Source organism: Carassius auratus, chromosome 5 (assembly GCF_003368295.1).
Source record: "Carassius auratus strain Wakin chromosome 5, ASM336829v1, whole genome shotgun sequence".
In the NCBI taxonomy this organism is placed as follows: Eukaryota; Metazoa; Chordata; class Actinopteri; order Cypriniformes; family Cyprinidae; genus Carassius; species Carassius auratus.
This window is the reverse complement of record NC_039247.1, coordinates 13,762,924-13,790,869: the sequence shown is the minus strand read 5'-3', so window position 1 is coordinate 13,790,869 and position 27,946 is coordinate 13,762,924. Positions and strand designations below refer to the sequence as shown.

Genomic DNA, 27,946 nt, shown 5'->3' with positions numbered 1-27,946 from the left:
TTTTTTTTTTGTATCTTCAGCCACAGATTTGTGATGCATTGGGAATCCAGCTGTTTGGATGTCAAACTGTTAAATCCTGCAGATAAACATTCTTAGCCTCTCAAAAGAGTAGCTGAAAGATGTCCGATTTATCAATTTCAGCACAACAGAAAATTCCCATTACTATATTAATTTTGTAATATACAGAGGTCCAAAAGGTCAAAAGGCTAACCAGTGATGCCCATTTATCTTCCAAGAATACCCAAAAGCACATTATTTTGTCTGTTGTTTTTATGTATCATATATGGTTTGTTTTTGGAGTATATCATTCCTAGGTTTTTTGACATGTAATATGTTATTTATATTTCTATATTTGGTTTTATTTAGCTTTTTATTTTTCAAATTTAAATGGTTTTTGTTTTAGGAGGCTTGGAGGCTCTAAATAAACCCTTTGGGTTTTCTGCCTCTTCCTGCAGCGTATAGATTGTACTTTTATACAGAGAAAACGCAATTACAATTACGAGACTACCATTCAAAAGTTGGCAAGATTTTATGCTTTTGAAAGATGTTTTTTTAATACTCACCAAGGCTGCATTTACTTGATCAAAAATCATGTAAAACAACAATAGTTAAAAATTACAATTTTACAAAATTTATGTTTTAATATATTTTAAAATGTAACTTGCATTTGAATTCAGCAAGCTGAAGTTTCAGTAGCCTTTACGTTCTTCAGTATAACATGACACTTCAGAAATCACTCTGATATGCTGATTTGGTGCTCAGGAAACATTTCTTAATGTTGTGCTTTCTGATATTTTTGTGAAATTATACTAAAGTACTAAAAATGTTAACTGAATTCATGCAAGTGGTGTAACCAAAATGTGAGCTCACCATTTATTTTATTTTTTTATAGCCTAGACTACCCTGTCCAATGTATGGTCTCATCACAAAGGTGTTAATTGTGTGTTCATTTGCACAACAGCAATCCCACTGTTACAAGACAATATTCACAAGACAAACTCTTCACAATGACGTCTTCACTAATTTAATACATTGTCACACAAATTTACTGTTATACAAGACCGGTCAACTGAAAAAAAAAAATTATTAATAGCAATATAAAAAAAAAAAAAAACAAATTAAAAATTAAACGATACAAAACATTGAGTCCAGTCTTATTCTGGAAATAAAGGTAATCTTAACAGTCCCATTTCTCTCCCTCCGGGTCATGAGATAAGACATGCTATGGTGCTGAGCTCTAAAGGTGACTGGGAGCTTAGTGGATGTTATAATGGGTTCAGTTGGCGTGCTGTGCAGTTGAAAAACACAGTTTAAGAGTGTACGGGTAAGGCCCACCTGAGGAAAAAATAAAATTTAAGAAACAATGGTTAGCGCAAACAGCTCAAACTTAGAACAGTATAAAAATATGCAGCAGCTAGCCACAGTTTGACTCACTAGGGTTCGGCATCTGGTGGTGGTTCATCATAGCAAGAGCCTCCATAGCATCATTTACAGACTCCCACTCCAACAGACCAGATGAACTTCTCTCACCTGCAGTTCCACCAACACAAGAGCACACACACACATGCGCGTGTATTTATGTAGAACCAAACACTGTACACACAGTAAACGTACTGTTTTATATATAAACACATTCAACTGTGTAACTCACTCTTGCCGGTGAACAGTTTGACGCTGGCTGGATTCTTGATTTCCAACTCATCACAAATCTGTAGATAAAAAAAAAAAAATTATTAAACCCTACTATTAAACCCTTAATTCCACATTAAAAAAAAAAAAAATCACAAGACACTTACGTCAAAATTTGATACAAAAAAAAAAAAGTGTTATCTTTTCTTCCCTATCGTGACATGCTCAAATTAAATGGCTATTGGATGGAACAGATAAACAAAAAATTCAGAAAATTGTTGAAAGGCGGAAATGTTACAAACTCAAAAAAAAAAAAAAAAAAAAAAAACACACAACACGTTCCATAAAAAAAATAAGAATTGTATATACATACATCTATAGATGACAATTAGCTGAGTTTCCATCCAAATTTAACTTTGAAAAAAATTTGAATAACGACGCATAAAGCGTTTCCATCCAAGAGGTCATAGAGAACAATAACTACTTCCTGATGAAGTGGCACTAAATATCACTAAGAAGCCACTGAATACAATCATTTTCATAAAGAATACATTATTTAGAAAGCAGACGAAACACAATAAATGTGGTCACTGCTATCAGAGGTGGATGCCTGCTGTTTGGGAACGTAGTCAAGCAATTTTACAGGAATACTTTGACAACAGGCTTTGCCCAGCCATTAAAGAATGACCACAAAAACATTTCAGACGCTGTGAAACGAGATTGGTCTGCTGGTTAGAGAGGTTATGCCATCTCATAGAGCAGTCACATGACTTTTGATGTGCATGGAGACATTTGTTCACAAAATGCGTTTCCATCTCCCATTATTTGCATTAAGCCTTTTTTCAAAAACAACCTCAAGCAAGCATGCACTTATTATATTTTTTTGTGAATTAAGGATTTATTTTTTTCCATTTAGCATTTCCATCACTTGTTTTCTGATGCGATACCTCAAAATGTGCCTAAAAACAGCTTGATGAAAACAAGCTAGTGAGAGACACCTCCTCTGACCTGACTGAAAGCTTCCACAGTGCAGTCTGGTGGACCGTTGAAGAAGTGCAGTACATTGCTGGGCTGCTGAATGCGGTTCTTGGCGGCCTGCTCAGGGGTGGTGAAACGGTTGTTTCTGTTGCCGTGGAAATCCTTAAAACTACAACTGCCATCTTCTAGTTGGTATGACTGACCTGGCATTATGGCCTGTTGTTTGGATACACTGCAGACCAAAGGACAAACAAATTAAAATCAAAATACAAAACTGCAGTATCCTACGGAAGTTTTAAGCGGCCATGCATTATAATTTTTTTCCTTTTTGTTTTCTCGTTATCTCGACATAAAGTTTGTTTTCTCGTTATAACGACTTAATTTTCTCGTTATCTCGACAAAGTTAGTTTTCTCGTTATAACGACTTATTTTTCTCGTTATCTCGACATAACGAAAGTTTGTTTTCTCGTTATAACGACATGACAGTTTTACTGTTGCTATAGTAACAAACTTAACTTTAACAGGCATCTGATGGACAACCATGCAGACGCTCTTACTGTAGCCTATATTTCAGCAAATTTTGCTTCGCCTAGGTAATAACGTCTACACAATATATAAATAAAGGCTGATGAATCACTGTTGATTTTTCCAGAGACAGTACAACTAACGTTTTGTTTTTGTAATTAACATGTTTAAATGGCAACACCGTGCCATTAGAGCTGCTTGGATTAAACTCACTTAACATTTTCCCTTTATTTGAAATAAAATTATATATAATTTGTAGTAGTCATTATATGATGTGGTAGATATCATGTGTGTTACAAGCTTCTGTTTGAAAAGAGCGTTCATGTGTACGTGTAGTGTATATGTGTGTAGAAAAAACGATTACAACATTATAGAACAAAACTGAATTAAATTAGCTTATGGATTTTACATATTATTATTTTGATTTTACATATTTTACATTTTATTATCACATTTCTCATCAATATGGTTAACAATAAAGATTAGTAATAAGGAAAAGAAGCACATCAGCCTACATCGTTAAATCCCGTCCGACAGTGATGTCAACCTTGGTTTTGATAAAGCAGTTATTTTATGAGACAGAACGCGTTGGTGAAACTCATGCATCTAGCAGGAACTTAATACACAAAATATTCATATTTATTCAAGCATTTAACATTTATGAATTAATTAAATGTCAGTAATGAACAAGAATGCACAAATTGTAGCGATCACGAGGAAGGTCCGCGTACAGTAAAGTGGACAACACTGCATCAGTTATATTCAGGTCTATAGTGCCACCTGCTGGCGCAGTTTTGTAACTTCTTAGAGAAAACTAAGTCGTTATAACGAGAAAACGAACTTCGTTATAACGAGAAAACGAACTTCGTTATGTCGAGAAAACGAGAAAATTAAGTCCTTATAACGAGAAAACAAACTTCGTTATGTCGAGAAAACGAGAAAATTAAGTCGTTATAACGAGAAAACGAACTTCGTTATGTCGAGATAACGAGAAAATTAAGTCGTTATAACGAGAAAACAAAAAGAAAAAAATATATAATGCATGGCCGCTTAGAACTTCCGTAGTATCCAGATAAATTATGCAGATCTAGATCAACTTGTTATGAACTGATAAACAACTGTGGTCTGGGCCATTTACTAATTATTAAAAATGTAAATATTTTTATGTAATGTTATTTTCAAATAAATAACTAAAAAATAAAATATACCGATATATAATGGAAACACATGCTCAAAAACACTTCCATGGTACACACCAGACATTGAGTTTCTGTCCAAACAGCATGTTGTTGTTGAGGTGTGAAATGGTTCGGTCAACAGCGTAGCAGTCTCCCATCTCCACCATCGCAGCGCCTGGTTTACTCTTCATAAATTTCACCTGAGCACACACAGAAACACTCAAAATAGGAAACAAGCAACTACATACACTACTGCTAAACTGTCTGGGGTCAGTAGGTGTTGTTTATTTTTTTAAGAAATTAATACTTAATTCAGAGAGAACACATTAAATTGGTCAAAAGTCATATTAAATGTCTTTGCTTTCAAATAAGAGCTGTTCTTTTGAACGTCCTATCCAAAGAATCCTGAACAAAACTGCTTCCAGGTTTCCACAAAGTTTTAATCCCATCAGCCACTCACCCTTTCCACATTGCCATAGAGACAGAATATGTTGAAAACTCTGTCTGCATTGATCTTGGTGGGCTCGAGACCGTACACCATGATCACAGGAGAGTCAGCATGAGCGCTGTATTCCGGCGCAGGAGGTCCATGTCCATACTGCGCCCCACCGAACCGGGGTCCACCACGGCCACGTCCCATTGGGGGTCCCATGCGCCTGCCCTCGTAGTGAGGAGGGGGTGGGGGAGGTGGTCCATAGGTTTCATCATAGTGACCATAGCCCCCCTGAGGACCACCTAGAAAATGTATTTTTAATTAAATATACACTATACGCCTTCAGTGCCTCTAGTTGAACCACTTGATAATGTGTATCAGACTGACCATATTCAGGTGGATGATCCCCCAGCAGTGCTGGCTGCCTCTGCCGCTTGTTTGGGTTCGCGTTGGGGTCTGAGAAAGAGAGACAGGACAACGATACAACATCTCAACTGCTATGAACATAAAGAGGGCAAACACAAAAGAAAAGGGAAGGCAGTGCAGTTCTGGGAGTGACATGCAGTGAGCATTAGGTGTTAATACTACTAACTGACTGCAGTACTAAGCCATAATGGAGATTTCTTTTCTTAGACCACATGACCAAACACACACCTTGTGAACTGTCCCAATTGCCATCTGCATCGGTATCTGCACAGACAGGTATACACAAATCAGATTAAATTAAGCAATAAAATTATATACAAAAACTTGACTTAACTATACTTCCCAAATCATGCATTTGCTCATTACTGATGGTTCAGAGGAGCGTTCAAAATAATTACGTACTAATAAATTAAGAGGTTTGTTCCAAAGAAGAGCGGTCTGAACTAATAAACACTTTCAGTTCTGAGTATGAGATGACACCCAAAACCACATCGATGTCATTTTACAAAGTTTCACAGAAAAAGACAGCAGAGGTAACTACAACAACACTTACACATACAACATATTTTAGAAACCGGAACTTAAGTGAACACAGAATGAATTAACTTTCACTTAAATTTTATAAAATATTAAAAACTTTAAGAAGCGGTTCTTATGTTTAAGTTAAAATGAAACACTGCTGCAACCCATTTTACTTTCTTAATCTGACCTTTTCCAATGTTCTCGTTATATAGTTCACATAGAAAATTTGGAATAATGTGCACCAATACATCTTGCAAAATCAAAGCCCAGAAAAATGAATAAGAAAAGTTGACTCAAGCTAGACAGATGAGCAAGGCTGCCGATTAAAAAGGTGGTAGGTCTTTTAAGAGTTAAATTTTAAAAGTCATCATACAATGGAAAGAACAACAGATCTTTTCTTGAGTAAATCAGATTATCTAAAAGGAAGAAAAAAAACAACAGCAGGAATTGATTCAGTCTTATCAGTTATTGATTGCATGAGGGTAGATCTATATGAGAATTTGCAGTCAATCACAAGGAATGGGAGGGATTTAAGTAGACTGAATGATTTCTTCAAAGAGAAGTGTCATTTTAACAAAAGACAGGATTATGACATTTTAATTCAAACATGATCAAAATATCAATCATTATATGCACAGATCAATTGTTCTCAAGATTAATAACATGCATTTAGAAGATAGAAAGAGTGAATTTTCATTCCATGTCAACATTTTTTTTTTTAAATACTTGATAATTTAAATGAGTATTCACTCATTTTCACTCCCACAGGAAATATTACCTGCTAAAGATGAAAGAAAACATTCAAAATATCAGTCACTTATGCCACATCATCCAGACTGAAAGAGTCTGAAAGGAAATAAGACTGCTACATACATCCGCTCATAAAGAGAAAAAAAAGACAGGATTCTTTATTTAATGTTATTCAAGGGTCTTCACTTCATGCCAAAAGGGTGTAATATTTTACCAACAAAGTTCCAGCTGACCCAGCCAGGACAAACAGTTTGAATGAGCGGTGTGCTCTACGCCCATTTAAAAACCAAAAAAACAAATGCAGCAGGCACCAAGGTCAAAGTGTAATGTTCTTTACCAGTCGCCCTACTTCTGATGATTTTGTTTTCATTCAGTTCCTTAGGATATTTCTCCCAGTCCGGTGCATGCGTTTTTGGTGTGTTCCAGGCACATCGGTGCTTACCGTAGTAGTAAAGGTGGATAGCAGACAGCAGGCGGTGTCGAGTTTAGAAGAGACGCCACACCAGCGGTCAGACTAATCCACACCTGCGTCACACAGGGGGCGTAACACAGGGATCAGAACACGGTCAGCCGTGCCCAATGAATAAAACAGATTCAACACAGAGAAGAAGAGGAGGAGAAGGAGGGATGGAGAAATGAGAGATAGAAAGCACTTCAGTCCACATAGAGACAGGGCTTGGGGAGGGAGAACGGAGGATCGGACTGTGTGATCAGTGGGCAGCTGCGGTCCTTCCCATGTGTTACGGTGGTGTATTGTTGCTAATGTCACCCAAAGTGTCTCGTCTGGTGCATTTCACTATCTTTAGCAAGTTGGTTTAGCAAGATGTGTTTGCGACAATCTCACGTTGATTTCAGAGCTGTAATCATGTGGTTTCGGATGTGTCATGGTGCGAGGTCGATGTCATCTCTGTTAGTTATGTATCGACAAATGTCTGCTCTTTGCTCGGCGAGAAGTGACGATCTCAACTTGTCATGCTGCGCGCAACAAGACCACTGCCTCTGTGTTGGAGCAATCTTGGCTTGTGTCGTGATGATAATGTCGACTCGCTGATCTCTGCATAAATCTCAAACAATTTGTTTGCTGGTGTATTGTCATAGCAATGTCAGTTTGGCATGTTGTCATGGCGGTCTCTGACCATGGCACCTGTGTTGTTGCAATCCTGATCTGGTGTGTTTTCACTGTAATGTCAGCTTCATGTTCGCATGTTGTTCTCAGGAAAGAGGAGAGAAGCGAGAGCAAAAGTAGCCCAAACACCCAAGAAACATGATGACATTAGGCAGGGAACGAGAAGAAAATATCTGTGTAATTCTTCTCTGATGTTCTGTGTATCTGTACCACTTTGCTTCATGTGTTTGCTGCTCGATCAGTCGATGTTGATGTGTGAAGGTCTTCGGTGATTGGCTGTAATGTATTATCCAAAGAGATTAGACCCATTCCCCTAAAATGTGTCATTAACTCAGACAGATGTCCGCCACCTTTGTAGAGAATGGAGATGTTAGCTGAGTGGAAGGATATCTTGAGTGTATTTTTTTTAATCCGTGTGAATTTGCCATCTTTGAAGCATTTAAAGTTGTTGTGAGTTCCGTTTCACTGTTCCATGTGGCCTGTTGAATTGCTGCGAGTGTGTCTTGCAGGGAAACTTAAGTACATGGAAATGTTTTGTTGGATGTAAAATGTGCTCTGCAGCTAGTTCTAGTACAGAAGCTTAAATGTATCACAACTCACGAGTAAAAAAAAAAAAAGCTCAGCAGTTTTACCCTGAGAGACCTGATACATAGACATTTTGCATAAGGAAAAAGTGAAGAACACTGAATATGAACCGCTGCATCTAAATAAGAGTCCTGGAGTTTAAAAAAAATAAAAAAATAAAAAAGAGTCACATTGTTTGATGATTTACAAACATGTTCAAAGGTGAATCGTTTCTACAACCCAAAAGCATTTACATAAACTCTGGCAAAAGAAAAAAAGAAAAAACATTCTGAATGCAAAATCTAAAACAGAACAGTGGATTCAATCTGGTTAAAATTGGTTCCCTAGTGACCCGTTAAATTTAGCTTGGACCACTATGATTCTTTACATTCAGAAATCTACCCATCTCTTACATAAAGCCTGGCTCTATGACCTTGTTCAATACTTGCCCTATTGCTGGGGTGTCAAATCCTACTCCTTGAGGCAATGTGTCCTGTAGAGGTCTAACTTCAGTTTGTCCCAACACACCCACCAAGAATTTCTAGTGATCCTAAATATTAGCTTGATTCACAGATTTAACTGGGAAGTGCAGTTCAGCTCCAATATTCTGCACCCTGCCCTAGTGCAAAGCATAAAATCAAATCTCCATCATGTAATATGCTAGATGCAGTGTCATGCTTAAGGAGTACAGGTGAAAGTGTCTGCTTCTCAGGATTTGTGTGTATACGAGAAACATTTGTGCTTTAACACAAAACGGGTGACATGCGCAGCAGACAAGTTTATGTCTATGAGCTCTATGTCTATGACATTCATGCCCTCTCAAGTGCATGTTTTTGGTTTAAATGAACGGATGTGTTTTTTTAAAGGCGCATGTTCTTTTTGTGAATGTGCAAGACTGCGTGTCCATGAAAGAACGTCTCTATGCAACTACAACTGTGTAAATATTTGTACTGTAATCCAAAAAGAAGGAACACAAGAATGAAGCAGCTTCACTGAAGTGAAATTCTTGGGAAATGGTCTTCTATATAGATTCCCAAGAAATCACTTTAGGATGCTTGTCCACACACCCATCCCCATAAACTATAAGAAGCACAGACAAGAGTGCATGAGCTGTACTGTACCTTGGCCACTCAGACTGGGGTTGGTGTAGTCCCAAGTATCCTGATCATTTTTGAAGACATTGAGACGCGGTGGCTATACAATAGAAAGTGAGCTTTCATTAGTAATCAAAGTAATATTTAGTCATAACCATTTAAAAACAAATATGTGCAGCCATTAGTCGCAGTGTGACTTGCATCCACTCTTATTATGATCATTCACAACTCCAATGCACCAATGTCATCAATATTTGTAGAATATGACTTGTAATTTATATGTATTTTGAAGAAGGAATAAGGATTTTCATGTTTAACTCAATTTCCTACCTAATTACATTTTAGAGCTTGAAATAACTACATTATGCTGTATTGACTCCATGCCTGCAGAGGGCACTGTAGAGCACAAGAGGTATTATACACAATGTTTTGGGGTACTAACCTTGGCATACTCAATTTTAAGGGTGCAGCAGCCTGAGTAAATGTCAGCTCCATTGAGAGAAGCTTTGGCTCTCTGTGCACTCTGGACCGAGTCAAATGTGACCAAAAGTCAAGGAGAACAATATGTTGACTGTAAATAAGAGCATGCAGAGTAAACTACACTTTGACAGGGTTTGGTCTTGTGATAAGACCCATAACACTGTGCAGAAATCATTAAACCACATTAGAGAAGATTTTGTTCAAGGATATTCGACCATGGCTTGAACTCCATTTTTCCTGAAGATCACAATCCTTTGCACAGGTCCACAGTTATTACATATGGTGTAGAGAACATCCTATAGAGAAAAAACGACGATGTATAAACAACAGACACAAGGATGAGGACAAGCTCAAATGCAATCGTAGATAGCTATGCAATGGAGTCTAATCAGCCACATCATGAATGGGTGTTATCGAAACAACTTACCGTGGTAATGGGGTAGATGGGGTTCATGATGGTAAGGAGCAGTACGTTGTTGACGCTCCTTGTATCATCAGAGTTGCTGGGCCGTGAGATTTTCTGACTGGTAGAGTAATTGATGTAAGATGGTCGGCCAGCGATGTAGATTTGATTATTGTTAGCATACGTCACTGCGTTTCCTGAGCCATTCATGTCCTCAAACTCCACCAGAGCCTGACGCTTCTTTGGCATCAACACAACGTAACTGAAAGACAGACGCATATATACAAAGACTTTTAACAACAATTCTCTAGAAACTGTGCACAATGCAAACCAATGAATAGCTAACTGTTAACTTCTTACACAAATTGCCAAACTCACTTTTATTTAATATTTTTAAAAGAGAAAATATCTCTGTCAATTTGGGGGCCTTTGAATATTGTGTTGGACAATAGGGAGCCTTTGAGTCAAATAGGTAGAGAGCCAATGGTTTAATGTAACTTTTGTCATTATTGTTCTAAATTCATCCCAAATACACACTTTTAACTTATTCATTTCCCTCACTGTCACCAATGAATGGACTCGGATAAGCACTACAAGAAGTGAGGATGCCATATGGCAAAGGAACAATTCCTTTCCCCCATGAACATTACCTGATGGTGCCAAACTCCTGGAGCGCCTCCATCAGGTCAGTCTCGGTGATGCCGTCAATAAGCCCCCTTACATGTACCACAAGCGAGGGCAAGGTCTTGTGCGGGTCGTCATAGCCCTCCTGAACATTCAAAAAAATGAAGAGTGAAAGGTTAAATCAAACAATACATGTAAAACCAAAATCCTTGTGAACGTTTAAAGCAAATATATAAGATTTGTATTTGTTTCACTATATTAGCCAAAATTATGCAAAATTCAGTATACTGTAGTAAATAAAGGCTCAGGCTAGCAAAATGGATATAACTAGCATCGGATTCAGAGTTTTCGGTTCAAACTTGAAATTTTTGAAAAATTATTCATTTTCAAGTTTTCTCGTGAACACCACATTTTCGATTCAGTTAATTGTCTGTAACATACTGTATGAACGCTTTACATCATAGGCTGATCTGACTGACCAGAACAATGAATGAGCACTGAGTAAAGCACTCAAGCCACTGGTACCAGCAGTGTTTCTCATGCATAGAATTTACATTGGCGGGCTTCCCAGCAGAGTGGCCAGGTCCATGTATTATATGCAACTTTTATGAAGGCAATTTAATGCCAAATAGATTTGCAAACGCAAAAGTTGTGGAAGTGTAAATAAAACCGTAAGTGTAAATTAAATTTGCATGTGCAAGAGAAGCTTTGTGAAGGTGTAAAATGCATTTCAAGCATAAGAAAAAATTATTGGCAGCATTTCACTGTTACTCATAAGTGTAATTCATATATTGTGAAACTGCAGCTTCAAGCTACAGCAAAATAAATATGATCTGCATTCAATGACTTGTGAACAGTGATTTGCCAGTGAAAACAACAGTTTAAAGAACTGCAAAACGGATTGACTGTGTGAAATAAAATTAAAAAAACTGTTGCAAACGTCTAAATGACTTGTGCATGTGGTGCAAAAAGTTCCCGAAATAAACCGATATGTACAGCTCCGTCTTTCTTTTCTCTGGGCTAACAGATTCTCTCACTCACTGAGTTTTGCAAGCGTGAGGGAGAGGGCGGGTCCACCTCCTTCTTGTAGCCAATAACATTAGGCTCACACTTACTATCCATTTATCTGATTGGTTCAATAATCACATCATATGACAAAACATTAACCTTCATTTAGTTCCAGATCTTTCTTGCTGCCAGAATGGTACTTTTAATGTACACATAGGCTACATTAAAACAAATTAATTAAAACCTAATACTTTGTAAGTTGAGTACCATTAGGCTAGACTCTCATGTGTTTTGTGAGTAGGGCTGTGCAAAAAAATCAAATGCGATTTTCATGCTCATGTAGTCAGTAAAGGCGATCCTGTAATTAGTGATATATCTCCAGCTTGTGCGTTCAAAACTAGCCCAATCGAGTTTCGTTACCGGGCGATAAATTCCATTTTTTTTTTTTTTGGCTGGGTTTCCTTGGTAAAATTCACATTTTAGGGGCTAAATATCACATTATTGGGATTGGGGTCGCAGCCGCAGACTTGGAAACACTGGCTGACATTTACTACACAGAGCCGTAGTTCACTGACAATCTACATGACAATCTAGGCGATTTGTGTAGCTTGTCGGTGGACTATGGCTCTGTGTAGTAAGTGTCGCTCCACCTAAACCAGTGTTGCCAAGTCCGTGGTTGTTTTTTATGTCCGCGGGTCAAAAAAACCCCAATCCCAATAACGTGATATTTAGCCCCTAAATTTCTAATTTCACCAAGGCAACCCTGCCACAATACTTAACCCTGGGACTACATTTTTCACGGGGAACCCTCTGGAAATGCGATTTGGCTAGTTTTGGACTGGTTTGGACTAGTTTGGAGTTTTGAGAAGCAATTGGGCAGGCTTTGTTGTGAAACCCTGGCAATCCTGATCTGAACGCAAGTGCTGGAGATATTATACTAATTACAAGAGCGACTTTACTGATGAGATGCGCATGAATAGTCGCATTTGATTTTTTGCACAGGCCTATTTGTGAGTTGGTGTTAAGATTACTGAATTGGTTTGGCTTTACATTGAAATTTAATATAATCTGCGACTCTGCATACACCATTGAGCTGATGTTAAACATTAAATGTGACAATGCTCAGCACTACAGTATCAGAGTGCTATACTTTGTGAAACCTTTTTACTAAACCAATAAAACTCCATAAATATGAATTTGTCCGTTCTTCAGATTATGTCTCGCTTTACAATTTTTAACACTCAATTGTATAATTTTGATAAATCTAATTACCGTATTTTCCGGACTATAAATCACACTTTTTTTTTTATTGTTTGGCTGGTCCTGCGACTTATAGTCAGGTGCGACTTATCAAAATTAATTTGACATGAACCAGGAGAAATGAACTAAGAGAAAACATTACCGTCTACAGCCGCCAGAGGGCGCTCTATGCTGCTCGGTGCTCCTGTTGCCTACACTTGATATAATGGAACGCCCCCTTGTGGCTGTAGACTGTAATGTTTTCTCTTGGTTCTTGGTTCTAAATAAATGCGACTTATAGTCCGAAAAATAGGGTACTTTCATGTGAAACTGTGATCAATCTATTATAGAAAGCAAGTATGAGCAACCAAATTATTTCTTTGTGTCAAGATTTGACTAAGGCAAACACTTACACTTCAACTTACACTTTACAACTTTCTTGAGTCTGCGTTTTCACAATACTTGAATTACACTTAAGAGTAACAGTAAAATGCTGCAAATAATTTTTTTCTTACGTTTGAAACGAGATTTACACCTTAATTTAATTTAAACTTACAGTTTTATGTACACTTCCACAACTCTTACCCTGCATTTGCAAATCTGTTTGGCATTAAATTACCTTCATAGATTTTGGGCTTCTTTTTTGTAAAGTTGAGTGACGCTGTAATGCAAGTAATGATAGAAGTAGACGTAGAGGAGTGGGATGACTTATTTTTAGCCTAAATTTTACAATGTTTTAGTAATGTATTATCATGGGCTGTAATAAAAAAACAAGTAGTCCTATACTACTACGAGTAAATATGATTTGAATACCCTACATTTTAGTAGGCTATAAATATGTGGCTATATTACAGCTCCCCTTTGAAGCTCTTGTGTTTTTCTCCTATCTCTCCAGTACTATTCTGCTGAGACGAGTTTTGTTCGCACTTCTGTTGCAGTTCGCTGATTTTTGTAAAATGGCTTCCGTTTTTGCTTTTCAGAAATAAAGAAATGTTTCAGTTTAATATGTTGCAGGCACATTTTTTTGGGTTATAAATAATTGACAAAAATACTAATGATAATAAATCATCAAAAATATTGGGCTTGTTTTGGAAGCCGTGGTTGCTTTATTTTCTCGCGAGAGTTGGTCAAGGTGTATTTCGGGGTGGTTTACAATTTAAAGCAACACGTTATATGTATGCATTTATTTTTATGGGTACTATTGGTATTTTGGTTGCACAATAAATTGCATGGAATTAAATTCATAGTAAACTATATATCTTTCTGGCTGAGATGCTTACCCAGAGGAACAAAAAAAGTCAAAAGAACAATAGATTTTACTACGATCACTATCTGACAAAGCAAACAGAACTGTAATTATCGTGCATAATTTACAATGCATAATATTACGATGTAATTAAATGTAATAGTATCCCATATAATTCAAAAGAAATTCAATAAATAAAAACATTGTTAAAAACACATTATTTGTTATTTGTCACATGTAACGTTAGTAACGTTAGACCATTTTTATGCCGTGTGTAACTGTAAATATGAGGATTTCCCACCCGGCTACGACCGCGAGTATATTTCAAACCTGTGTGAAATAAGTTGCTGAGATGTATTAGATGCTGCGAAATACATATCTCATCTTGTGGCTAGTACTTATCATATCTTCCGCAATCGAATATTTTTTTCTCCAAACTGAACAGACGAACTAGCGTTGGCTACAAGCTAGCCTTGTAGCATCACGTGTTGAATGAAAGAAAAATGCATTTTACGAGAAAAAATTAAATCTAGCGCCAAACGCGTGGAAATACAACAAGCTGAATAAAATGAAAGTACCGTGGCCATTCCGTCGCCGTCTGTTTTCTGTCTTTTTGTTGCTCTGCCTCCGTCGCCGTAATAATGGCCTGCCGCAGCAGCCATGTTGTCTCAAATGAAACGTTCTAATGGAACACACTACTGGTGCTGCAGCTACGGCAACCCACATGAGGAGGCGGGAACGCGAGAGGAAAAGGAATCTTGGGAATCGTTGCGCTTCAACGCTTATTGAGAAACCCGCTAGACACTATTTAAATGCTTTGCAGTCGTGTTCGAACCCGTCTGATGCACTAAATGCCTTAGGGATAGCTGCTTTGCTAGTGCATTATACTATAATAGCGTAAACCTGATTATGCAATGACTATTTTTGTTTCTCGTTTTGGACTGAGCCAACATGCAGGCAATGTGTTAACAAGAAGAGGTACGCAAAAATCCGTGTTGGGATTTAAATGTCTCCTTCACACATTTCTCCTCATGTTGTCTAAAACTGATTTTGGTATAGCTGACGTTATAAGCGAAATGACATATAACTATACAAAATATTTGGTTTCAGTCCACATATAAAATGTATTGCTATTTTATGCACCTTCAATCTCTATAGAATTTATTTTTTCCCGTAATAGCGTTACACTTCTACATAAATGGTCTTTGGTTGGCAATATGATATTATGTCAAACTAGTGGTGGCTGTTATGAAAAAAAATTTCACCCAATGGTCACAATAATGATAGAACTATAAAATTATTTTGCTGAAAATATTTAACAAAATGTTTAGATTAAATTTTACAACTCTGTATGCCAAGTGTCACCACTGCAGAAACTTAACACCAAGCAAAGTAAAAATACCAAACAACGGAAGACATGTAAACATTAACTATATATAATTACAAATCCATACAAACTGCTGGTATAATATACTGGAAGTATATTCAATTCAGCTGGTTGAACATTTCAAAAATGTTTCCATTTAGACTAGAAATACCCGATATTAATAAAATTAATCAAATGAATAAAAAATCAAAACTCAGATTAAACATTTTGCACTGAAACAGTTGGGTTTGTAAAGCTTTATTAAAAAGACCATTGCCATTTTCAAAGCAAAAAAAAAAAAAAAAAAAAAAAACACTCTACAAACAAATAAATCACAGCATACTCTTCAGCTCATATAATACACTGACTAAATCACAACAGCTCATTCACCACCTTACCCACAAATCACTGACCACAGGAAACTGGCTCAAGACAGAAATTAAAACAATGGAGCTCTTAAAATGTTTTTTTTTTTTTTACAAGTCTGAATTGGAAGGGGATAGGTAAAAAGGAGAAAAAAATAAAATTAGCTGCTTGAGATGGATGTTTTTACAAAGAGCCTTAATTAAAATGTGGGGAGATAGAAGACAAAATAGCCATGTAGCTACAGAAGAACCAGTACTGAAATCATGGGGAGATAAAATGTATTTTAGCCCTGAGGCAAAGGTGGGGAATGGGGGTGAAGCATCAGTATTCAGATCAGTCAGCATCCGGTGTTGGACTTCTCCTTGGGCTGGCAGACCTGGAATGACTGAAACAAAGTGTCAGCGTCTGCTCATTTTCTACAAGAATGACACAACTGAAATGTGCTATTGTGTAAATATTAATTTACCCGTCTTTTTTGTGACTGACCGAACGAGACCGAGAGCGAGATCTGGACACACTACGTTCCCTCTGTCTAGAACCAGATCGTGAACGGGAGCGAGAGCGACTACAAATACAAAAACAAACAATTCAGAAGGCAAGTACAACACCAGTACATCTCATTTCACACATGTAAAACTGAAATAAATTAGCATGAGTAAACTGAGTACCTGACTCTACGGACAGGTGTTCTGGATCTGGACCTTCGGACAGGGCTTTTCGACCTGCGTACAGGTGAACGTGAGCGCCGCACAGGGGTTCTGGATCTAGAGCGGCCCGGAGAACCTGACCTTCAACACAAAGGTGAAGTTTAAGAAGAAAAAAAAAAATACAGCCCAGAAATCAAAGACAAAATTTAGAAAGCCAAAGGGTCCTACAGAAAGACTGCTTCTACAAAAGTGCTCTGGCACATCAAAGCAGCAAGTAGAAATATTGGAATTAAGAGTTGGTAGAAACAGGACTGTGGATAAATAACACAGCATACCTGCTTTTGCGTTTTGAGTATGAAGGTGAACGGTACCTTCTGAGAAAGAGATAAAAAATAAAAGAAAATAAATGAAATCAGTTTGGCAGATCTAGACTGTAAATCTTTCCAAACAGCGGGAACAGTGCGAGGACTTGCCTTTCATTGCTACGGCTACGAGAACGGTAGCGCCGGCCACGAGATCTGGACCGAGAGCGGGATGTTGACCTAAAAAGAAACAAAACAAAAGATTATAAAGTAATACAACAGGGTCAGTTAGAAACACAAAAAAAGTTGATTAAAACTACCTGCTGCGTCGACTACGCCTCTTGCTGAAACGATAACAGTCGTAGGCATAATGACCAGACTCCCCACACTGATAACAGCGGTCATTGGGGTCAAACTGTCTGCGGCTGGGACGGCCATAACGGGACTTTCTGGACATACCATTAGACATCTCAACTCTCACGCGGGCTCCACAAAGCACCCTAGGATTTTATAGATCAGAAGGTTATTCGTTTCTCTATGCCAAACAAAGGTGCACTCATACGAGTCCCCTCTTGTATTTTTCAGGGCCACACACTTTACATAGATTCAGGTTAACTTCAGATAAACTACAAATAACAAATTAACTCAAACAAATTACAATTATTCTGCTTGCAGGATAATACCACATAAGTTGGGGCCTTTGTGAGCGGAAAAAGAACAGTGATAAACCGCCGACACTCACCCCTGCGGGTCTTAGCTCCCTGAAGAGGTCAGGGGGTTAAATGTGCTGCAGTAGCATCATGGCAAATGTAGGCAGGTAGAACTCAAGTAGACTCACTTTCCATCCATCCCCTTTACGGCATCCTCTGCATCTCTGGCATCCTCATACTCTACGAAGGCGAAACCTGGAGGGTTCCGGGCAACCCACACACTCCGCAACGGTCCGTAGTAACTGAAGGCTCGTTCCAGCTCACCTTTGGCTGCACCATTGCCAAGGTCACCGACATAGACCTTACAGTCCGTGGCACGAGAGGAACTTCGAGAGGAGTAAGACATCTTGCACCTGTAGTATGGACAAAGGTAAAGAAAGTATATAAAAATTTTTTTTTTTTATTATTGTGCATTTATGATGCACAATAACCGATTCCACAAATACTCAAATTACAAATCAGATTTTAAACAGGGATTTAAGGACCACTGGGGGTCTCAGGAGGTCAGTGGAGATACCAGAAAATACATTTCTAATTACAAAATATCTTACAACCTGTCTAAGGGACAATCCACCAAAAGATGTATTTTTTTTTTGTATGCGTGTGTGTGTAATACAATGAAAGTCAATGGTGACCAAAATTTAATAGCAAGATTCTTCAAACTTGTATAGTTCTGCAAAATAACATGAGGCTGAGTAAATGACAGCTTTTATTTTTGGCTGAACATTAGGCATTATATAATGCAATTAAGTTGCACTCTATATAGGATTACTCAGTGTCCCTGGCTCGGTTAAGGTTAATCATAACGTTACCGGTCGTAAAATAGAGTTTCTCATCCTATAAATATAATAATGTCGTGTTGATAAATCAGCGCGAATGGAAGTACAAAAACGTGTGGGATAAAAACATCGCTACCCTTATCACGTGGATATTTCCAAATCGGTCAAAACTGAAGATATGAGATATGTTAGAACATTACTATAAAGAGTTAACACATGATTTATCTCGAGCATTATGTTTTAGTTTCGCTTTCCTCTGTAACACCAGTCTCCTCAACTGTCGAGCAACGGCCATGATGGACTGTTCAATCGTGTTTATCAACACAGCCCAAGTTAACAAGACTCAAACAATCAAATCCACACCGGACACCGCGACTAGGGCTGAGAAGCACGAAACGCCTGAGAATGTAGCAAGCGGTTTGCCTGTAAACAAGATTAACGCCATTAATAAGTGCGCCAGAAACGCAGGCCGCTCTTTGTTTGGCACGTTTTTGAATCAAACGACACACCTACCGAAACACACCGATCCATCAACTGACACAACCAGTAAACTCCCGAGCTCTCGTACAAGGTTTATAAACACATGCGACGAGAAACGACTTTCGATAATACACAATAAACAACACCGTCTGCTGCACGCGGACTTACGGAGTAACTCGACGTCCTCGGTTCCGTGTGAGGGCGCGTGGACGTCTTCTTCTTCCGGTTGATTAAAGGCGCTTCAAACAAACCTTGGCCTGCAGGATAAACAGCTAATAAATACAAGCAGACAGATATCTGATAATCGCTACTACCTCTAACCGATTAAAAACGTACGCATACAAATCAGAATAGCGCTCTCACTTCTTCTCTTATCTCATACTCCTCACGCTCTTGGCCCGGAAGCATCACCCGTCACCAGCTGAGCGTGCGCGGCCTCGTCGACTTCTCTTTCAAGAAGGGGCGGTGTCTTTAATGCTTGAACATGATAGGCTCTCACTGATGTAACTCAAACTAAAGGCGCGTTTTCTACTGTCTAATGTTTTTTTTTTTTGTGGCGGGTATTTTCATTCATTCCAGTAGTTCGTATATTTTGAATCAGCTGAGCTCAGCTAACTTACCAGATTCATTCATTGATTTAAGACAATTTCTGCAGGATGCAACATTAAGCCGTTGAATCTCTCACTTAACCGATTTATTAAAAACAGGAATCGTGTAAAAGCGTCTCACTCACAAATAACAAAAAGGTCATCTATATATATATATATATAACATTTTTTTTTTTTTTGTGAGCCGCTTGAGTTTTGATCACTGATCTATAATATAGAACATAGTCATATGTAGGCCTATATAGTCATATATATAGATCAGTGGTTTTGATATAATTCCCACATTATTATGTGTAGTTAGTATTAATTTTACAATATTCATAATTCTTGCATCCTCCAATGGAAAAGTAACTAAAGCATTTACAACACCTCGAAAATTGTTCAAAGTGTACATTGTTGCTGTTTACTGTTTATAAAAAGTAGAAAGTCTATAACAAAAGGGATATACGTTACTGAATGGAATTATAAATGAAAGAGAACGATTCAACAAATGGCTCTTGAGAATGTTGTGCTGGGATATTTACTATATTACAGCAAAATAATGGTAACTGTAATTAATTTTTTTTTTTCTAAAAGCAACATGTTCCAATCAGAATACCAAGAGCACAATATGAACATATATCTCAATTTATTAATGGTTTTACTTAAATTTAACTTCTGAAATTATACATTTGTGTAAATCGATGAGGTGACAGACTACAACATAGACTCATTATCTGGGTGAATATGTGAATGTGAATTATCATGATAATGATAATTATCACATACTTAATTTATTTGATCAGCTTTACCAGGTAGGTCCCATACTGACATGATCCTTAAGTGAAACTACCAATAGAAGATCACTTTCACTTGTCAAAGAGTTTTTGGTCATTTCTATGAAGTGACATAAGTGCATTTTCTCTCAGAGAGAGAGAGGGATAGCATCTCTTCACAGAAACATCAGTTACTGGTCATGAGACAGCATATAAAATGACATCAGATTTCTGTCAAAAAAAGTGCTACATCTTGCAGTTTGTTTAAAGTCCTCCATGACGCTGAGGGTCTGGTGGTGTCAAAAGTTCATAATACCTCTAATGTGCTTTGAAGCCAAACAACAGCTTTATAGCAGTGCAGTCATTTCAGGTACATTTGTTTATACAGAATGTGATATCTACTTTATGTACATATTACCATGGAATATACAATACACTGTGCATTTTCTCTCATTTAATTTGAATGCCATTAGTGTTAGTGTTTGTTTATCTGTGTTTGAGTATGATTGTTTTGTCTTTCTCTGTCTGTCCTCAGAAGCCGGTGATGTGACAGTAGGCCTCTAGGCTGGAGAATGTGATGTAGAGAAACCACAAACTGAGGAACAACAGTGAAGTCAGAACCTTTATCCTTTTGGGCCCGCCCAGCTCTCCGCCCACCGATGGCCGCCGTCGTAGCATGAGCACACCGATGTTGATGAAGGCGAAGATGGTGAAGAGTGTGACAGAGAATGCAAGTGAGCCAGGCTCTACGTGAAACACCTGACCTTTGACCTCCCAGTAAATGGCTGAAATGGACCAGGCCAGACCAATCCCCAGGAAAACATTAACAGAGTTGCTACCAGTTACATTTCCAACCGAAGCATCTGCATACTGATCCTGTGTAGCAGCGACCTTACTTGCAAATGTATCTGAAAAGAGGAAGCGGAGAGGAAAGTTGGTCGCTTTTGTCATATAATCAGACACTCAAGCTATGATACAGATTTACCTGGTATGGAGGTTCCTAAGGCAACAAACACTACAGCAGTGACTGTGTCACGGAGGCCCACCGTGCAGCCGAAATGAGATGCCAAATCTCCAATGACGGCGGTTAGCAGCCCAATGGCCAGAATGGACACAACAAAGCAAACCCAACCATTCCAGTATTCTGTGGGTGGAATGAATGCAAACAGAATCTTCCAGAACACTGTAACTGCGTGCATGAAATAATCACAGCACGATGGTTGCTGTGGCTCCCCTCCTTCCTCATCACCTTCTCCTGAAAGGAATGAGAGAAGGAAAGAAATCATCACCTGAAACAATACGCACACAAACACAGCATAAATCATTTTACATATATAGAAACATGCATAAACACTGAAATGATTTGATTCTACCTGCACTCACTGTTACCGCCTCAATGAACTGTTCTCTCCAGGAGTGTGTGCCAATTACGTCAGCAAGATTGGTATCCTTCAATAGGCGGTCTACTGTATTCTAAACACATATGTACACCACAGTGGAGCTCAGTGATTGAGAAATATGTCCATTAAACACCACTCAATCAAACTGATCAATCACTCTGTAGAAGTTGGCACACAAAAAAAAATCCTGTTTGTAATATTGACAGTATTCTTGAATAATTTGCACAGTGCATTAACATTTTGTTTAATTGAAAAATCATAGGTTAATGTAGGTTGTGTGTGAAGCTTTAGTTTTAAAGCTTTCAAATTATAAACAAATGAAAACAGAAAGTTGAGATTTGTGATAAGGAAATGAGATTTAAGTTCAATCTGCATGCATTTGGGTTTGATTCAGTCAGAGATTATTTAAAGGCTGAGGTTTAGGGCAATCCTAACACACACTTCACACTGAGGCAAGTGGTCTACTACCGCATCTAAGACTCCATTAGGGGCCATTCCCTGTCGAACCTATGAAAGGGAAGGAATCACAGCTTATACAGTTTCTGCCTGCATGAGACAGACTAAATTGGGAACTCAGATAATGTGTATGTTACAAATAGACATGTGCCGGTATTCAGTAAAGCGATATATCACCTTAATAAATATTATGGGCACTCCTAAATACCATGAATAATTATATATTACAAATGATTAATCATTTGGAATGCATTTTAAGAAAACTTCCCACCACTATCCTTTTTTTTTTTTTTATATATTTTAATCTGGACTACAACATGCCTAAGATATTGTTTGAAAGTGTTTTAATTCTTTATTGTTTGTTCACACTTTACATTAGGGCTTCATTAGTTAACATTAGTTAATTCATTAGTTAACATAAACTGCAATGAAAAATTCTTCTGAACATTCATTTATCTTAGGTATACCGATATAATTAATTAGTTGTTAAAATCAAACGTTGCAAATGTGTTATTAAATGAGCTGACATGAACTAAAACTTGAATTTTTTTTGAATTTTTTAACAAAGATTAATAACGTCTATAGCAAATAGCTATTGCTCATTGTGAATGTCAATGCGTTAAAGGGGGGGTGAAATGCTATTTCATGCATACTGAGTTTTTTACACTGTTAAGGAGTTGGATTCCCATGCTAAACATGGACAAAGTTTCAAAAATTAAGTTGTACGTTTGAAGGAGTATTTTTGGAACAAACTTCTGGTTTGTCACAAGTTTCGCGCAGTTTTTGCGAGTATGGGTCTGTGACGTTAGATGGAGCGGAATTTCCTTATATGGGTCCTAAGGGCACGTCTGCCGGAAGAGCGTGCGCTCCCGTATAGCAGAGCAACGAGAGCACAACAGACATTCACTGATCAGAGCGAGAGCGTCGCGAAATGTCACAGAAGTGTGTTTTTGGTTGCCAGGGCAAGACAACCTTGCACAGATTACCAAAAAAAAAACAGCATTAAGGGACCAGTGGATGGATCAAACTGCACTTTCCACATGTACAGCTTAAAAAAAAAAAAAAAAAAAAAAAGACGACATAAAGTGGAACTTAGTCATTTTCCAAAACCGCTAAGCAAATATATACAGTTTTAGTACATACCACATAGAGACGTCGTTTGCTGATGCTGCTCTTGTTAAATTTAAGCCTCTGGATCTGTGTCACAGCTTCCAAACGCTCTCAACTCAAAAGCCTACTGGCGCTCGTGATTCTTTAGCTCCGCCCACACGTCACGCCTCCAGCCGGTCGTGTTTTTCCGGGAAAAATCGGTACAGACTATCTTTCTCTTATGAATATAATAAAACTACAGACTTTTTGGAGTTATAAAGGATGCAGTACTACTCTGTAGGTACTCAAGATTAACAGGATATTGAGTGAAAACGAGCATTTCACCCCCCATTTAACTAATGTTAACTAATGAGGTCTTATTGTAAAGTGGTACCTATTGGTCTTTATAGTTCTTTTGCACTTTAATCTGTATAAAACTTTTAACTTTATATATTTTTCTGTATTGCTTTATTGTATTTAAATGTTGTTATTTTTGTTCTAAGAAAAAAGTTATTAAACCTGTTATACTGTATTATGACCACTTATTTGAAACTACATTTCAATACTGTGATAATACCATATATTGTGATAAAAACACGCGCAATTAACCGCAACATGAAAATTGATTACCGGCATATCCCTAGTTGCAAAAGCCCTAAGAGGCCATGGAGTATTATTATTTATCTTTCTTTCTTCCTTTTTTTTCATTTGATCCTGACATAACAAAAGTTGTTTTCCCATTATCAAAACTTTTTGACTTATGGATATTTCAACAAAACGTTTGCTTCACTTAAAGAAGAAATAAAGTCAATACAAAAACTGAATAAATATAGTCTAATCAACCAGTGCAATTTTTTTCTTTTCAGAGACAGTATGCTAAACATTTTTATTTGTGTTATTAATTATTTTTAACATAATTAAGAGCTGTCTAACAACATAGCATTCAACATCACGGTGTGCCTTCAGATATAAAGTACGTAGAAGATAACTATTCTAGCTCCTTTTATTCAACCCACTTTATTTTCCTTAAACATTTGAAATAAAAATTATATTTCATCATTTGTTTATATTCATCAGTCCTGTAGGATAGGCTGACCATCTGACCATCACATGTAGGACAGCTTCTGATTTGATGACATCATTACTGCTTTATTTACTTAGAAACAGAAGTAACTTGATGTTTGTGTATTTTGTTATTTAATTTAGTTAGTCTACAGTTATTGCTGCTTGTGGATAATGGGTCAGACATCACAAGAGAACAACTTTTATTGTGTTGAGATTACAAGACAATTAAGCTGTGATATGAGAAAACAACAAAGAAAAATAATAATAATCCATATCGTCCTAAGGCCATAGTTTGTTCCTGAGTGTATACATGTGACCTGTGTGTGTACCTTGAAAGCCATGCTCTCCTCTATAATAACCTCTAACTTGCTGTGTTCTCCCAGTATGGGCTTTCCTTTCTCTGCTATATGTCTGGCCTCCTCCACTTCCGGACCAGGGGTGGCTGGGGAAAACAAGAGGTAGAGAAAAGGGTAATTATTTATAGACAAAATTGCATAAATACTGCAAAAGAAATGTACAGACTTAGTAGAATCATCTTACCCTGATTCAAAAGCAGATCTATATGCAGCATACAAGTAAAAAATGTATCAATGAAAGAAGCAGTCAACTGAATAATAAATAAACTGTATCTACAGTATAGAAACCACACTAATATGCTGGTTTGGTGCTTAAGAATAATTATTACTTAGTAATGTTGAAATGGTTTCAACATAGTTACATACTAACTATACATGTTAAAACGAAGTAATACTGTCTGTGTGCACTCTATAACAAGGCATGATGTGTGATTGTTTTACAACACTGAAACTTCCACCACCACTCTGATATGAATAATATATAAAACAAATAATAAAACTAAATTTGCAGAAAGCATATACTTTGTGGTCAAAATGAGAATAAAATGTAAAATAATAAGCCTGATTGAGGATAGTAAAGATCCATTTCCAAAATAAACATACATTTATAAATTAATACATTTATAAACATAATTTGCAAGTACTTTATACGTAGTTTGTGAAAATGATACATAGTCATAAATGTGTTTTTTTTTAAATATCACTTTATTTATTATATTAACTCATATTTAATGTTTTATTTTTAATTTGTTTTTGTAAATAAGTTACACTACACACACACACACAAGTTTGTTTTTGTGAAAATTGGGGACATCCCATAGGCGTAATGGTTTTTATTCTGTACAAACTGTATATTCTATGGCCCTTTACCAACCCTACACCTAACCCTCACAGGAAACTTTGTGCATTTTTACTTTCTCAAAAAAACCTCATTCTATATGATTTATAAGCGTATATATATATATATATATTGGATCTGTTTACTATTTACAATAGTTACTACATGTTATTTACTTTACATAGTGTGATTTTTGGTGAATTGTAGGCCTATTAATATGCATTGCGTCATTGCGTAACATAGACGATGACTGTTACGTTTGTTTTCGTCTGCGCTCACAAACTGTATTTTAATGCAGCCAAATTTTCAATAGAACTGTTTTATCTTCACATTTATCTGTTTATCTGTTTACAGACAACGGGACGAATATGAAATGCGAACGAATTGAAACGTGGCCCATTATAAAATCCTGATACATAATCACAACGTCGTCTAACAAAATAAAATACACATAAGATAAAGGCAATGTTTGTGCTGTGATTTCGGCTATATTTGCATGTCCAATAGAGTAAGAAGCGTCATATTATCTCTTTTAAATTAAAGTGCTGCTCCTCTATGCCGCTCGCAGAGAGAGGTGTGCGCGCGCTGCACTCCCATCTACCGGTGAGTCTCAGAAACTAAGGTTTGACCAAGAAATTGCTACATTTGCCGCTGGCGCTTTTTTGATTGAAAAAAAGAAAAGAAAAAAAGAGTCGCTAAAGGGCTATGAAAAGCTGGCAACACTGCAAACAGTCATGTGTTTTTTCCTCATTTGTAAATCGATTTGGATGAAAGCGTCTGAGAAATTAGGGTAGGCTACTACATGTAAATGATTGAATGTTTTCAGACGTACGGAGTTTCCAACGTCATAGATCACTTTTGGCAAAATAAATCAAGCTATGATACAGTGCTTTGAGGTGAAATGTGTTGTTGTTGTTGTTGTTTTTATATACAAGCTTCGCAGCTTCACTAAAACTGAAACTTTAACTGAAAGCACAAAGTGTCCGACCTGACAGCCGTCTCTTTACTCCTCCCCCGCCTGCAACTGGAAGATCTCGCCAGCCGGTGGCAGGCTAGTGTAGTTAATCATTTACCGGATCATCAAGAACTTCAGGGAGAGAGAGGTTCGACTGCTGTGAAGAAGTCTTCAGGACGTCCCAGGACTACCATGAGTCCTGTGTTGAGCCAACAGTGGAGCATCCAGAGACCATCCATGTGTGGGGTTGCTTTTCAGCCAAGAGAGGGGGCTCTCTCCTGATTCTGCCCAAAAACGTCCTGTAAGAGCGACTTCTTCCAACGATTCATGAGCAATTTGGTAATAATCTGTGCATTTTCCACCATGATGGAGCTCCATGTCACAAAGCAAGAGCGATAAAGAAGCAGCTCAAAGATCATTACATTGAAACTCCCGGATCTCAATCCCATAAAGAACCTGTGTTCAGTCCTCAAAAGATGAGTAGACAAGCAGAAGCCCAAAAATCATGATCAACTCCAAGAACTAATAAAGCAAGAATGGATCGCCATCAGTCAGGATTTGGCCCCGAAGCTATGCCAGAGCGACTTGCTGAGGTTATGAAGAAGAACTATGGTCAAGACTGTAAATATTGACTCTTTATATATTTTTTCCAATAAAATCTTTTAAAACTTATATGCTTATTATTGTTTTTCAGTATATCATAGAAGCAAGTAAAAGTAATCTACAAATACTGAAGCAGCAAACTTTGCAAAACGCAAGATATGTCACTGCCAAAACTTTTGGCCACGACTGTAAGTGAGCTGGTTCTATTTACTGAGTGAAGCATATCTAGTTTGTCTCCCTGTTGCACTGTTGTTATTGATCTGAAACTGAGCACCGTTCATAGAAATGTTTGTGTGTGTGTGTGTGTGTGTGAGAGAGAGAGAGAGAGAGATGGGAGCAGGAGGCTACAGGAATCTCAGTAGCCTTAACAAATGAAAATATACTCAAGCATTTATAGAAATCTTCAACACGGAGAAAAATGTAAATACTCTAACATCTATATTGATTAAAAAGAATAGTAACACACACACACACACACACACACACACACACACACACACAGACAGACCTGAGATGCCTCTCTTGAGCCATTTGGGTTCTTCAAGGACAATGTAGAAATGTTCTTGCTTCTCATATTCCTGCATGTTTATGATGTGCACCTGTAGTGCCTTCCTGCAGACACACACAAACAAAGAGCAAAGGACAAATAATCATTTCCTTTTGGTTTTACCTCTAAAATATTAAAGGAGACCTCAGCATTTAAATCACATCAGAGTTAGGCCTACATAAATACTTTAACACAGTGCATAAATAATTAACCCACACACAGATGAACTGAGACGAGTGTTCAGTTGTGTACATGCTTTCTTTTCCACAAACTACTGCTGCTTTGAGCATTTAAGATTCATTTAATTTGTTTTAACAATAAAGGTATATTTATTCAGTTTCCATAATGCATGTGTGTGTGGCCTTTGACTGTGAATGTGCGTGGTGTGTGGCCTTTTTT

At 37.4% G+C, this 27,946-nt stretch overlaps 3 protein-coding genes across 11 annotated transcripts in view; all 3 read right to left on the bottom strand.

Moving 5' to 3' along the window:
- Positions 1-859: 859 nt before the first annotated feature.
- LOC113076540 (heterogeneous nuclear ribonucleoprotein L-like) lies at positions 860-14,958 on the bottom strand. 2 transcript variants are annotated; one of them, XM_026249243.1, is made up of 14 exons: positions 14,804-14,958; positions 10,759-10,877; positions 10,133-10,370; positions 9,916-10,001; positions 9,668-9,764; positions 9,253-9,325; positions 5,398-5,433; positions 5,131-5,199; positions 4,771-5,045; positions 4,389-4,510; positions 2,638-2,839; positions 1,652-1,709; positions 1,435-1,542; positions 860-1,335 (listed from the first exon to the last, which is right to left on the bottom strand). In XM_026249243.1, exons 1-14 carry the CDS (start codon positions 14,885-14,887, stop codon positions 1,277-1,279), a joined length of 1,626 nt encoding a protein of 541 aa, XP_026105028.1. In that variant the 5' UTR covers positions 14,888-14,958; the 3' UTR covers positions 860-1,276. The 2 variants fall into 2 exon arrangements, with proteins under 2 accessions (XP_026105028.1, XP_026105034.1); XM_026249249.1 differs by having other exon boundaries at positions 1,435-1,530; positions 14,804-14,887.
- A 922-nt stretch (positions 14,959-15,880) lies between these two features.
- On the bottom strand, positions 15,881-19,339 carry srsf7a (serine and arginine rich splicing factor 7a). Of its 6 annotated transcripts, none has more exons than XM_026249264.1 (9): positions 19,239-19,338; positions 19,044-19,132; positions 17,745-17,969; positions 17,227-17,406; positions 17,078-17,146; positions 16,940-16,978; positions 16,626-16,745; positions 16,424-16,522; positions 15,881-16,342 (listed from the first exon to the last, which is right to left on the bottom strand). In XM_026249264.1, the coding sequence occupies exons 3-9, from the start codon at positions 17,960-17,962 to the stop codon at positions 16,291-16,293; spliced, it is 777 nt and encodes a 258-aa protein (XP_026105049.1). In that variant the 5' UTR covers positions 17,963-17,969; positions 19,044-19,132; positions 19,239-19,338; the 3' UTR covers positions 15,881-16,290. The 6 variants fall into 6 exon arrangements, with proteins under 6 accessions (XP_026105049.1, XP_026105065.1, XP_026105058.1 ...); XM_026249280.1 differs by having other exon boundaries at positions 19,218-19,315; XM_026249273.1 differs by having other exon boundaries at positions 19,212-19,309.
- A 755-nt stretch (positions 19,340-20,094) lies between these two features.
- LOC113076522 (sodium/calcium exchanger 2-like) overlaps positions 20,095-27,946 on the bottom strand; it is a 28,356-nt gene continuing 20,504 nt past the window's right edge. The window contains exons 9-15 of one of the 3 annotated variants that reach the window (XM_026249218.1): positions 27,509-27,612; positions 24,789-24,806; positions 24,578-24,690; positions 22,080-22,145; positions 21,612-21,711; positions 21,224-21,493; positions 20,095-21,146 (exon numbers count right to left, since the gene is read on the bottom strand). In XM_026249218.1, the coding sequence (XP_026105003.1) occupies positions 20,770-21,146; positions 21,224-21,493; positions 21,612-21,711; positions 22,080-22,145; positions 24,578-24,690; positions 24,789-24,806; positions 27,509-27,612 (1,048 nt within the window). In that variant the 3' untranslated portion in view covers positions 20,095-20,769. The remainder of the gene's footprint in view (positions 21,147-21,223; positions 21,494-21,611; positions 21,712-22,079; positions 22,146-24,577; positions 24,691-24,788; positions 24,807-27,508; positions 27,613-27,946) is intronic. The other 2 variants (XM_026249232.1, XM_026249226.1) reach the window with 2 other exon arrangements.

Coding starts and splice junctions, on each gene's coding strand:
- LOC113076540 (XM_026249243.1), bottom strand. CDS start 14,887: ATGGCTGCTGCGGCAGGCCATTATTACGGCGACGGAGGCAGAGCAACA. Junction 2,840..4,388: donor GGACAGAAACTCAATGTCTG/GTGTGTACCATG, acceptor TTTGGTCTGCAG/TGTATCCAAACAACAGGCCA. Junction 1,336..1,434: donor CCACCAGATGCCGAACCCTA/GTGAGTCAAACT, acceptor TTTTTTCCTCAG/GTGGGCCTTACCCGTACACT.
- srsf7a (XM_026249264.1), bottom strand. CDS start 17,962: ATGTCTTACTCCTCTCGAAGTTCCTCTCGTGCCACGGACTGTAAGGTC. Junction 17,407..17,744: donor GTAAAGGGGATGGATGGAAA/GTGAGTCTACTT, acceptor ATAAAATCCTAG/GGTGCTTTGTGGAGCCCGCG. Junction 16,343..16,423: donor GTCAGTCACAAAAAAGACGG/GTAAATTAATAT, acceptor ACTTTGTTTCAG/TCATTCCAGGTCTGCCAGCC.